This window comes from Schizosaccharomyces osmophilus, chromosome 1, assembly GCF_027921745.1.
Source record: "Schizosaccharomyces osmophilus chromosome 1, complete sequence".
Lineage (NCBI taxonomy): Eukaryota > Fungi > Ascomycota > Schizosaccharomycetes > Schizosaccharomycetales > Schizosaccharomycetaceae > Schizosaccharomyces > Schizosaccharomyces osmophilus.
Window position 1 is genome coordinate 5,204,947 of NC_079238.1, and position 11,701 is coordinate 5,216,647.

The 11,701-nt window shown below is 37.5% G+C and overlaps 4 protein-coding genes across 4 annotated transcripts; 3 read left to right on the plus strand and 1 right to left on the minus strand.

The window, feature by feature from the left end:
- Positions 1-336: 336 nt before the first annotated feature.
- On the plus strand, positions 337-1,184 carry etf2 (electron transfer flavoprotein beta subunit EtfB; the record flags this gene model as incomplete). Its single annotated transcript, XM_056181155.1, has 2 exons — positions 337-447; positions 531-1,184. The coding sequence occupies 2 exons, from the start codon at positions 337-339 to the stop codon at positions 1,182-1,184; spliced, it is 765 nt and encodes a 254-aa protein (XP_056036942.1).
- An 836-nt stretch (positions 1,185-2,020) lies between these two features.
- ppk6 (serine/threonine protein kinase Ppk6) lies at positions 2,021-4,446 on the plus strand (the record flags this gene model as incomplete). The annotated part of the gene is made up of 3 exons (XM_056181156.1): positions 2,021-2,030; positions 2,077-2,125; positions 2,172-4,446. 3 exons carry the CDS (start codon positions 2,021-2,023, stop codon positions 4,444-4,446), a joined length of 2,334 nt encoding a protein of 777 aa, XP_056036947.1.
- A 124-nt stretch (positions 4,447-4,570) lies between these two features.
- rif1 (telomere length regulator protein Rif1) lies at positions 4,571-8,726 on the minus strand (the record flags this gene model as incomplete). Its single annotated transcript, XM_056181157.1, has 2 exons — positions 4,571-5,833; positions 5,880-8,726. The coding sequence occupies 2 exons, from the start codon at positions 8,724-8,726 to the stop codon at positions 4,571-4,573; spliced, it is 4,110 nt and encodes a 1,369-aa protein (XP_056036948.1).
- Positions 8,727-9,893: 1,167 nt separating this feature from the next.
- On the plus strand, positions 9,894-11,694 carry tpz1 (shelterin complex subunit Tpz1; the record flags this gene model as incomplete). The annotated part of the gene is made up of 6 exons (XM_056181158.1): positions 9,894-10,004; positions 10,077-10,174; positions 10,223-10,509; positions 10,557-10,591; positions 10,641-10,764; positions 10,826-11,694. The coding sequence occupies 6 exons, from the start codon at positions 9,894-9,896 to the stop codon at positions 11,692-11,694; spliced, it is 1,524 nt and encodes a 507-aa protein (XP_056036945.1).
- Between the last annotated feature and the right edge of the window lie 7 nt (positions 11,695-11,701).

Here is an 11,701-nt window from a genome sequence, read left to right on the forward strand (position 1 = left end):
TTGAAGTTTAGATGCTAGTCTACACAAAGTTTTAAAGCAAATAAGGAAAATCGTGAAGATTTTTCAAATGAAATGAAGAGCTGGATTTCCCCCAAGCGAAAAAAAAAAATACACGAGTATTAATTCTCTCGTGTCATCTTAAAAGGACAATATGAATTATGGCAAAGGATTACCACAATAATTGAGTAAGTATACCCTTTTATCCTTTTTTTTGTTTTATTTGAAAATCTTTAGAAAAGTCAAGTTCGAGACGTGAGAACGGAATTTCGTCTCGTTCCTAACGATCCATCTTCAACATACATACTTTATAAGGAAACACTAACAAGAATCGTAAAGATGTCAAAACTGCGTGTACTGGTCGGCGTAAAAAGAACTTTAGACTACATGTTAAAACCTCGTATTAACCCAGCTAAAACTGGTGTTGATTTGGCCGGCCAAAAGATGAGTGTAAGTGTCTTAAGTCCAAACAAGTGGTGTTTGAGAGGGATTGGAAGAATGAGAAGGGCTTTTATAATTAACTTGAATAATAGATCAATCCTTTCTGTGATATTGCCGTTGAAGAAGCAATTCGCATCAAGGAAACTCAAAAAGATCGAGTTGAAGACACCCTAGTGGTAACAGCAGGTCCAAGCGCGTCGGAACAAATTCTTCGTCAAAGCCTTGCAAAGGGAATACAAAGAGCATCTTTGATTGATGTAGGAAATAAAGAGCTTGAACCCCTTTCCGTAGCCAAGTTATTAAAAGCTACGGTCGAAAAGGAAAAGAGTAACCTTGTAATTCTTGGAAAGCAAGCAATCGACGACGATGCTCATCAGACAGGAGGAATGCTTGCCGCTATGCTTGGCTGGCCTCAGTTTACCAGTGCTAGCAAGGTTGCATTTGAAGGTGATAAAGTTGTTGTCACAAGAGAAATTGACGGTGGTGCGGAAACACTTTCGAGTCCATTACCTGCTGTTATTACCACAGACCTTCGCTTAAACGTTCCAAGATTTGCCAATCTGGCTAAGGTAATGAAAGCCAGAAAAGCACCTCTTGGAAAGTTGACCCCAGAAGATCTTGGAGTACCCATTGAGAATAGACTACAGACGCTTTCTGTGGAAGAGCCAGTATCTAAGCGTCAAAGTATTATGGTAAAGAATGTTGACGAATTTGTCAAGACTTTGAAGGAATTGAAAGCTTTATAATGTTGGTCTTGAGAATATGGTTCCTTAACGATGCTCAATTTTTTTTTTGATTCGTTATCTTTTTTGTTATTCACATATGTTTCTTTTAGTCATCTTTCCTCTTAGTACACTATTGCTCAACAGCCTTCAACTCTCAAAAGGATTTAGTTTGGAGCACTCCTTTCGGGGCATTGCTACAAATGAAAGTATCGCACAAGCTATTGAGTCTTTCCCTTGTTTTTAAGATATATTTCTCTAATAGATGTTTGATTTATGTCCTCTATATCTATACGTATGTACCAATGGTTTTATTTAGCTTTCGTTCCTTGTCTTCTTTTGCCTCTCTTGCGAAATCTGTAGTCTTTTTGGATTTGTTTAATTTTTATTTAGCAAGAGCAAGTTCGTAGCTCTTGTTTTCTGGGAGGAATCTCTACCTTTCGTTCGTACAGTGTGCATGCCCCAATTTTTGTATCGCCCTTTTTTTTTTTTTTTTTTTTTTTTTTGAAATTTGATTAAGCTAATTATTACAATAAAAACAATTCCATTTATGGCATAGTCGTCTTATTATATATTATGTAGGAAGAACTCGATATCTAATCTCAGCGATTTTGTCATTTACTCTTTTACGTACATACTATTAGCACCTACATAAAGCCAAGTTGAGCCATTCAATTACCCTTAAATTTGTTTGATTTATTCATTTTTATTTCCCATTTTTTAATAACCATTTTCATTACTTGAGTATTTATATCAACTTGTGGCTTCAAACCGAATTTATTTTCAGTCACTGTCAAAGCACACACAAAATCACGAAAATCGTGAGTTTTTTGTCTTCTTAGAGAGGATACTCGTTTTAGATGTCTCAAGGTATGTAAATTATAGGACTTGGCCGAGTAGAATCGCTAATTTTTAGACGTCTTCAAACATATAACCAGAAAACAGCTTCAGCGTTCTCGATCCAGGTACGAATCTTACTCAACATATTCAATAGGTACTAATGCTTGACAGGTCCTTCGATGGTCGTTCTGATCGATCACCAAGTTCCTTATTTCCAAAGAAAGAAAATGGCTTGACACCGACTACCAGGTTAAGACTCTTAACCTTCTCTAGCGTGTCTAGGTACTCATTTTCTTACAGCCCTTTGATTATCCGTGGAGGAATTAATGACTATCTCCCGTTAGACCTCAATATCACAAATCCCTGGGAGTCGCTCCCTGAAACAGAGATGCGCCGGACTGGTGAAGAACTCTTCGGAAACTATACAATTAGCACAGAAGCTTTGGGTGATGAACAGGACAGGTCTCCGTTCACAGCTCGCCCGAAGAAGCGTCGATCACTGGGCGATATATACTATGTACCTGTTCCTGGTAAACAGCATACATCATCAGCTGTAGATACGCCTCTGCAAGCTATTGCTACAACAAATAATACCACCTTTAGTATTTGGTCTGCGAATGATTACTTTTGTTTACTTTTCGGCCTAAGTGGCTCAAAATTAAATCGGCATAAGGTTTTTGATATATTTCCCAAAGCGTTTTCTTCCTATTTATCCACCTTAATGAGTTCCTTTCCAATAGATAATGAACATGAACGCGTGTTATTCTGCGGTGATATTTTTCCTGTGAAAACTGTTGACGGTATACGCGTTATGGATTTTTGGGTGAAAGAGAAGGCAGGTAAATTGATATGGATTCTTGAGTTCGTCGAAGAATCGTATATCGAATTTCAGCTCTCTAATAACGACTTTGTAATTGATTTGAAAACCGGTGAACCGCTCACCTTGGATTTTCTGCCTTCTCAGTTACCAAAGACTTGGGATGAGCGCTTATATTTGGGTACTCGTATGTCAACGGGGCTAATTTGCCCAAGCATGATATATCCACTATCAGGAAATACTTACCAGTATACTATATTTCATTATGCGGCTGGTCTACTTTTTATAAATAGGAATCGAAAAATTGTGTCTTTGAATGAAGCCATATTTGAATCCATGCTTGGGTTCGGCGACTTATTGATGCGTGATATCTCAATAATATTTCCAGATTTTAACGAAATATTAGATTTACTGCTAGATAGTCGTTTCTTAGACCCAGGAAGAGTCGTCTCGGAACTTCATATTAGGCATGCATACTATCGCATAAAGTCATATAATCCTAACATTGGCGATCGTCCCGAGTTGGTACACGCCGATGGTCATCGCATCAGGGTGGACTGTCAAATTATATCTGTTTCTCCTGCGTCTGACTACCCGAGCGAGCCTGCTTTTGGTGTATGGCTTATTTTTGATTCTGTTGATAATCGTGCTTCTAATTATATCAGTTCAAAACGTTCGGCTGAATTGTTGGAAAAGGCTGTAAAGTCTGAGGAAACAAACGACTTGGGAGGACCCAGAGAGACAAGCGATGAAATTTCATTTCAATGTGACGGAATATGGGAAAATATTCCGCAAAAAATATCTATGTATAATACCGTGAAGGAGTTAGGAATCGGAGCGTATGGGCAAGTAAAGCTGGCTAGCTATAAATGTCATAAAGAGCATGAAGTAATTTTAAAATCTATTAATAAGTCCCGGATATTGTTGGATTCCTGGATGCGAGATAAGGAGCTCGGAACAGTGCCTATGGAAATAAGCATTTTGAATTTTTTAAAAACTAAACCACATCCAAATATTGTGAACATGATATCTTTTTTTGAGGATAACGATAATTATTATTTGTTAACAGAACCACAGATGCCAGGAATTGATCTATTTGATTATATTGAAGTAAGATCTTCAATATCGGAAGTTGAGTGTAAGGCTATTTTTTATCAAATTGCTTTAGCTATTGGTCATTTGCATACTTTTGATATAGTACATAGGGATATAAAGGACGAAAATATAATTCTGGAGCAATCAGGAGTTGCCAGATTAATTGATTTTGGGAGCTCAAGTCTCACTCGAAAAGGACCTTTTGATACTTTTCGGGGAACAGTGGGTTTCGCTGCCCCTGAACTGTTAAAAGGAGAAAGATATATGGGTAAAGAACAGGATGTTTGGGCTTTGGGTATTTTACTTTATACAATCGTTTACCGCGAAAACCCGTTTTACAATATTGAGGAAATATTAGACGGGGAGTTGAGAATTCCTTTCGAGATGTCGAAGGAACCTGTCGATCTTATTTATCGAATGCTTGACCGAAATGTTCAAGCCCGTATTACTGTTGAAGATGTTATACAGCATTGTTGGTTTAATGATGTTAGAACAGTCAAGCCCTCCCATGTACCTGTACCTTTAACACTTTAAAACTAGTCCGTTGTTGTTATAAATATTATGTATTAAATGCCACTATGAAACCCATTAATAAATTTGTTTTACGATCAAAAAAATAAAAATAAACTATTGTAAACATGTGTGCTTAGACACTCACCTAATTAACCCTTGATAATATTGCCTTTTGTAACCGACCCAATATGTCTCCCAAGCAAAGTACTTCTTCAGACCTCATTCCATGAATGGACTCTTCTATTTGACTAGTCGCTTCAGATAAGACTCGAATAGCACTTGAAGGTGTCAATGATTCGTCTAAAGACGATATCAGATTTGTCACACCAGTAGTTGTGTCTGAATCCCCTTCACCACCTTCCGCCAGGAGACTAGTAAACCGTTTCTTACCGTGCTCAATTGAACCGGCTGGTCCAAGTTCAGATTCTTCACTATCAAAAACTCTTTTTTTGTCATTGACTGTCTGTGGCTCAAGCGATGTTGTTTGATTTAGCAAAGCAACATCTTCAGTCCTTGAACTACTTCTTCGTAGAAGGTTGCTTTCATAAGAGGAGTCAGCGTCAACAATAACCTCCGTTGGAGACTTCTTTTCTACGGTAAGGCCTTCGATGTTAATATCAGAAATATTTACATTGGATGAGTCAATGAAGTCATGTGTGACCACCGGAGACTCGATTACGGTAGGAAGCTTTGAATCAACATTGCCAGCAACGTTGATATGCTGACTATCGTCAAGTCTCACATCCATGTGATCGCTTTGTACATCTTTAGTGGTATTCAATTCTGTATTTTCTCCATGTTCAATGATTTTGCCAATTTCTCCCGTAGAATTCTTAACCTGAGAAGTCGCTAATCCCTCAGCTGTGTCATCCAAAATCTTGTTATAGCCATCGCTACCACCTTGTGGCATGACTGAATTTTCCATTGAACTTTGTTCAGAATGGACCGGAGGTTTGTCACTTTCCCGTACTTTCGCTTCCAATGACTTGTTCTCTTTTTTCTTATTAGAGCCATTCTTCTTGTTCTTTTTCTTCGAGCTGTTCTCTTTCTTCGGCGTAGAAACTATGCCTGAGTTAATATCATTTTTCCCTTCTATGATACCGTTATTAGGTTGGGTATTTTGTTCATTAGCCAAATCCTTGAATTCGGAATAAGATGATGAAAACGGCAACCGGATATAATGGTCATGCGATAATTCTATTATCGTTTTTTGCAGTTCAATTGGATATTCTTCAGATTCAAAAGACCCGAAAATTTGGTTCCAGAAATAAATAAACGAGACGACAACATCGGCAGCTTTACTCTTAAGCCCGGTGGTAATTAGCGGAGAAAGCTTATCTATCAATTCATTTGGATTCTGCTCAGCTTCAATGATAAGTCTAAGTATAAGCTGGCAAAATTCAATACACTAAGGAGGTTAGAAAAGCCTAAGTAAAAATAGGATCATGACATACCATGTTATAAATGGAGCTGCTTTTTAAAAAAGTATTAACGTTTTCCATATAAAACCAACGAGAAAGGCCGTCAACCAACCCGAAGACGGTCTGTAAACGAAGGCTTTTCGGAATGCTTATCATATAGTTCGAAATTGCTTCAATAAACAAACACTTCAAATCCATTTGGTCAGAGTCATAAGCTTTTATCAGTAATGCATTATACATATTTATTATTTTGAGATAACTTTCCCGGCAATCTTCAAAATAAGCAGAATCATACAACGTATGATCATTCTCAGCTAAAAATGACAAGAACGGAACTTTCATTATAGCCATCGCAAATGAAAAAATTTTGCTAGATTCAAAGCTTAAATCCTTATGTAATATATGAATAAATGGTTCAATAACAGAAATTAAAACTTTATCTTCTCCATAGAGATCAGATACTGTATTACCATAGTGAATTAGTAGATTTCCAACGCTGTCAGCATCACTTATGCTGCAATACTTAACGTTCCAACTCAGTAGTTTTAGAACAGTTGAATGCTCAATTCCCAAAAATTCTTCAAAGGAGATATTTCTCTTTTGTTTGTTTTTCACTTCTATTAAAAAAGCCTCGGAGGCAGATCGAGAAACTTCATGGGAAACTAAAACCCTAGCAAGTATTAAGTTATCATGCTCTGAAAGAGGCGATACACAATCCCAGTACAAGCGAAGTTTAACGGCAAGACTTAAGTTACTTTCGTCTAAGAGCGACAAGATACTACTATAAGCCGCATGTAAAGTAGAAAACATAGTTCCATCCGTCAGGGTAGCCATCGATTGCAACAGATATACTAAAGGACATATAGATTCCTGGTCACTACTTTGCACAGTAGGATCCATCAGTAGCAATTCATTATTAGAAACGATGTAAGAATATTCAACGAAAAGTTGAATATCATAAGCTTCTACAGTACAACGAACCAGGGAAGCATAACGAGTAAGTCTTTCAATGTAAACCTCGTCTTTACGCAATGGTTTTGCGCATAGAAAATTGCGTAAGGAGGTACAAATACAACAAATAGCCTTACCTGTATCAACTGATCTCTTTATTTCCTTTTGTCCTGCACTAGACAAGCATTTAACGAATGTAGTCCAAACGACGAAACTTTGCTCATAGCTCATTCCCTTGCCTTGTTTGCGGCCTTGGTTTTGTTTTATATTGTAATTTGGTCTGGCCAATAATATTAGTGAATTTATTGGCTCAATGGTTTTTTGACAGTTGGAGCGCACCCAATTTGGGTTGAGTTTGGGTAACTCCTTAGTATCAATCAGTTCACGCTGTACAAGGCGATCATCCCTCCAAAAGTTGTTTGAGGAAGCGTCAAATAACGCGATAAGTATATCGGCTGCTTCAGGCATTGTTTGTTCGCTTTTTAGTGCGGATTTTTCAATTATTTTTACGACCACTGTGTCCCAAAGGAGTGAAAGCATGGGACTGGATATTCCCGGTCTTAAACAAGCATAAATGAGGGCGGTTAAGGTACTCATTGCAGCACTTTTGACCGTAGGAAGATTGCGAGTACTCAGAACCATAGCTATAGGTTGGCATAGAAGTGTTAGACGCTTATTTGCCTGCGTGAGCGTTTCTGAGAGAGAAAATTCGTGAATCAGACGTATCCAAGATGTTTGAGCAGCACATTTGGTTAAAGGGTTTGCGCTGTTGAAACAGAGTTGAATAATCTTCAACCAGGCGTTGAAGTATTCCCATGAGGAAATGCGTGCGCCACCCAAGATAGAAATTATAGCAGCCCAAGCATGAGCTACATATACGCCGTCATCTTCTTCGGTTACTAATCGTTCGAAATGATTAGAGATTAAGTAAATAAAGGTAGTTCCCCCAATTTCTGTATGAAAACTTGAGAGTATTGAACGGGCAATAAGCTTATCATGGTATAGATATTTACTCAAATCTAATGCCAGCAACAACGCTTTTTCACGTATCGGTTTAGAAGCGTCCACGAGACAAGCTAAGAGATAAGGCGCCCAGTCAACAACTCTTTGAGCAAACGCTTTTGGACATTGGCTTAGTAATTTGTTTAGCACAGCTAGGCGCTCTTGGCCAACTACCAAGGAAGGAAAAGGCAGAGTAAGACAAACGTTTATAATACGGTCGCATAAAGGGGGGATACCCAAAGGACATTTTTGGCAGGATAGAAGATGCAAATGTTGGGCGGCTAATGCTTTCGTTAATTTGGAAGATTCTAAAATCTGAAGTGATTGCTCAATAAAGACACTAGCGGTATCGGATTGAATATGGGAAGAAATGGTTGGATGCCAAAGAAGAACACTAAGTAACTTATTTGCTTGACAGTTTAAATGAAAATCAGGTTTGCCAGTGTTTAAGCAGGCACTTCTGTCACATAACAAAAACGAACAAAGTTGATTTAAAAGAAGGAATATGGGATCTTCCGGCAAATTTGGTGTATATGTCTTTAAAAATGATGATAGCTTGGAATAGATTTCAATACGTACAGGCCGCTCTACATGCTCAAGATCTTCAATACCAGAACGAAACCAGGATTGAATGTCCTCTGAAGTGCCGTTTGCTTCATTTGTAAATCCGTTTTGCTGATCATTGGATTCATCCGTTTGTTTTAAACGAGCAAGTGCAGTAGAGGTTTTTAAAATACCGCGTTTAGGAGTTCCATACGAAGGTTGGCTTCCTCCAGGAGAATTTTCAAGTTCAGTGTTAAATGCTACCTTCTTTTTACGCGTCAAATTTGAAGCAGGATCACTTGGGTTTACTGTTTTTCCGTTTGGTGTCGAAGGATCATCAACATGCACCTTTTGGGACTCCTTCACAGCATTGTCTTTTCTCATCGCAACATCTGTTAAAAATTCAGATACATTCCAATGTCATGGATTCAAATTGACCAGAGCAGCACAGACCGTGCTTTATTTACAGATGTGGTGGTGAGCAGCTTTTTCATCGCACCCTCCGCATAAAAAAGTAAACACAATTTTTAAGAAGCTTGTTTGAGGGTGGACTGTAATATGAAAAGCTTAAGCTTTATATTAGAAATTTAAAACGAAATCGATTAAAGTAAGTCTCGTTTCTTAATTTTGAGTTTTCTTTTTCATGTTGTTTTTGCATGTTTATTTTCACATTTTTGTTTACATAGTCAAAAAAAGGTAGGTGGAAATATAAGAGACCCTAAAATGGTTAAAAGAGCTGATATGGTGTCACAAAAAGAAGCAAATTATAATTTGGAATTTGTTTTCATTGTCATCAAAAGAGGGTAAGGCCTGTTTGCCGCTATGCTGAGTACCAGCCTAACTTCCACGGTTTCAAAAGGCTGCTTATATTTGAGTAAATCTACTGAAGAAAAGGATTTCCTTACTTACAATTACATTCTATGAAGGTCCATTCTAGTTGGAAATACCAAGAAGCTTGAAAGATTAAGTGTAGGATATCGAACAATAAAAGTAAATGCTTGATCTCTTCTAATGTAACTTTTCTATAAACTATGTTTTCAACTGATTCATTTCGTTCGACCTATGGTTTATTCAATAGTAGGCTGGATGTATGAAAGTTCGAAAGAGGACTCCATCTTATAATATATATACTTTTCAAACATTTCTAAATGACAAAATAAATAAAAGAAGAATTAACTCACACTTATACGAGATTTGTATTCATATTTGCATACTTCATCTAGTCTGCCAATTTGGAGAGAACCACTTACTGTTCATTTTAATCTTTTAGACGTTCGTAGAGCTGTTGTACATTATTTTTATTTTTTGATTTCCACAATCGTCAAAATTACAGAAACTTTGAGACGTGCCAATTTACAAAAGGGCAAGGACAGCTTTTTTCTTTTTGGAGCAAGCAGACATCTTCCTATTCCACTTCTTATATAGGATGCAGTAAATTCGTGAATTATTCATTTGAAAAGCTTACAAAGACTTGAAGATAATTGGATTCTAAAAGCGCATTTGTTTGTTTTCAAGTAGTGAGAACCCTAAGGTGTATACAAATCAGGAATTATGTCTAACATCTTAAATCCCTGGCTGGAATCATGGTTACTGGATACTATGAAAGATACGGACATTCTTCCTGCGCATGAATTCAAGAGCCGTCCCTTACAGATCTCTGAAGTATGATCCCTTTTTAAGCTTGAAATATGCGTTTACTTTGTTGTGGATTTTTTTTATTAATACGAAACCTAGTATTTGACATATGAGCCTACCATTCACGCTAAACTATCAGACACTAGACATTACATCGAGGTTGAATTTTCTCCTGAGTGTATTCAACATTTGGCAAGGTAATGCTACGAAAAACTTGTAGTTGAAATCTGACAAATAATGTGTAGATTTACGGACAAAAGACTTACTTCTTTAAAAGGTGGGATTTTTTCCCTAGGGCATTTCTCAATTCACCTAATACCGCAAGACTCGTATTTATTTCCATGGCTCTATGTTGAGTCATTTAATTTTTTTAGCTGCGAGGGCGTCATATTTGGAGAGCCAAAACCCATCACCTCCTCACCGCTTTTTCGTTCGTTACTATGCTCTCCATACCTATTTGCTCTTGCAAATGAAATTTATGAACGTTACGAACACTCAGTCCTTTACGCACTCAGAAAACAAGCTACTAATGGTATAACTGAAGCGTGATTCAGGATCATTTTCTAATTTCTATTGTAGGAGATGTTCAAAAGCTTGGAACACTGTTTCTGCCGGTAATATCATATCTGTACTGTGTTTCTTTTTTTAACTTTTCTTTTACAGGAGGCTATCGAAAAACCGAATGAAATGGCATCAGATTGTTTTCGATGGAAAACAATGAATTGTTTAGATGTTGCACAATGTCTCATTTCAGACGAGCAGTTGAGACTATTGGAAACTGCGAATGGTATGCACGTTGGATTTATTGATATACTATATAAAAACAAAAAAATTACTAACTGATATAGCAAATACTAATATTGATGTCTCTGTCACCAAACAAACACAAGAAACCTCTCCCGATAAAACCCATGTCAAGGAAGAAGAGGGAATAGAAATCTACTCTTGGTCATCTTCACCAGATCTTAGTGCAAATATCCCCCCATTGACACTTTTCGACCAGCAAGATCTTCAGAGGCTAGCTGAAGTCGAACCTGTGTCTGCTTCAACAATAAGCGAAAACGAACTAATAAGAAAAATTGATCAACAAAACAATAATGATGCGACAGCTTCTATTCCACAACCAGGAACAGAGACATTTTCTCGAATAATATCCTCAGTTGAAACTCAACATGAACAATTGGGACAGATACAAGACCAACAAGAAGCTCCAATCCAGAGACCTATTGAAGTTCCTAATATTCATACCGCTAATTCGAGACCGCCAGACACTATAGAACTGTTTGACGCTCAGGATGACTCTGGAGATGATTTGGCAGAAGTAGAAGGGCTTATATTACTTCCGTCTTTAGACGATGAGAAGACTGAGAGAAGAAGCCATGAAACCGGAAATATTAGTCAAAAAGTTGAAAATCCAGTCATTAAGAATACGCCGCTTAGTTTTGAGAAAAACTTAGACATGTCCCAGCATGAGCTGCGATATCTGCGACGACCGATATCAAATTACAACTTTGATCTTGGTATTCAAGATGAGCTTACAGCGATGTATGAAGACTATGTAAAAGAAAATGAGCAATTGAGAAGAGTAAAGGGACGACGAAGTCAATCCTTTAGTCGAGCTTCGCTAGAGAAGACGGACTCAGAAAATGCCTTTCTTGCATTTTATCAAGACTGGATTAGCATAGCTAAGCACCGAACAGCAAAGGGAAAAGACTAGATTTATT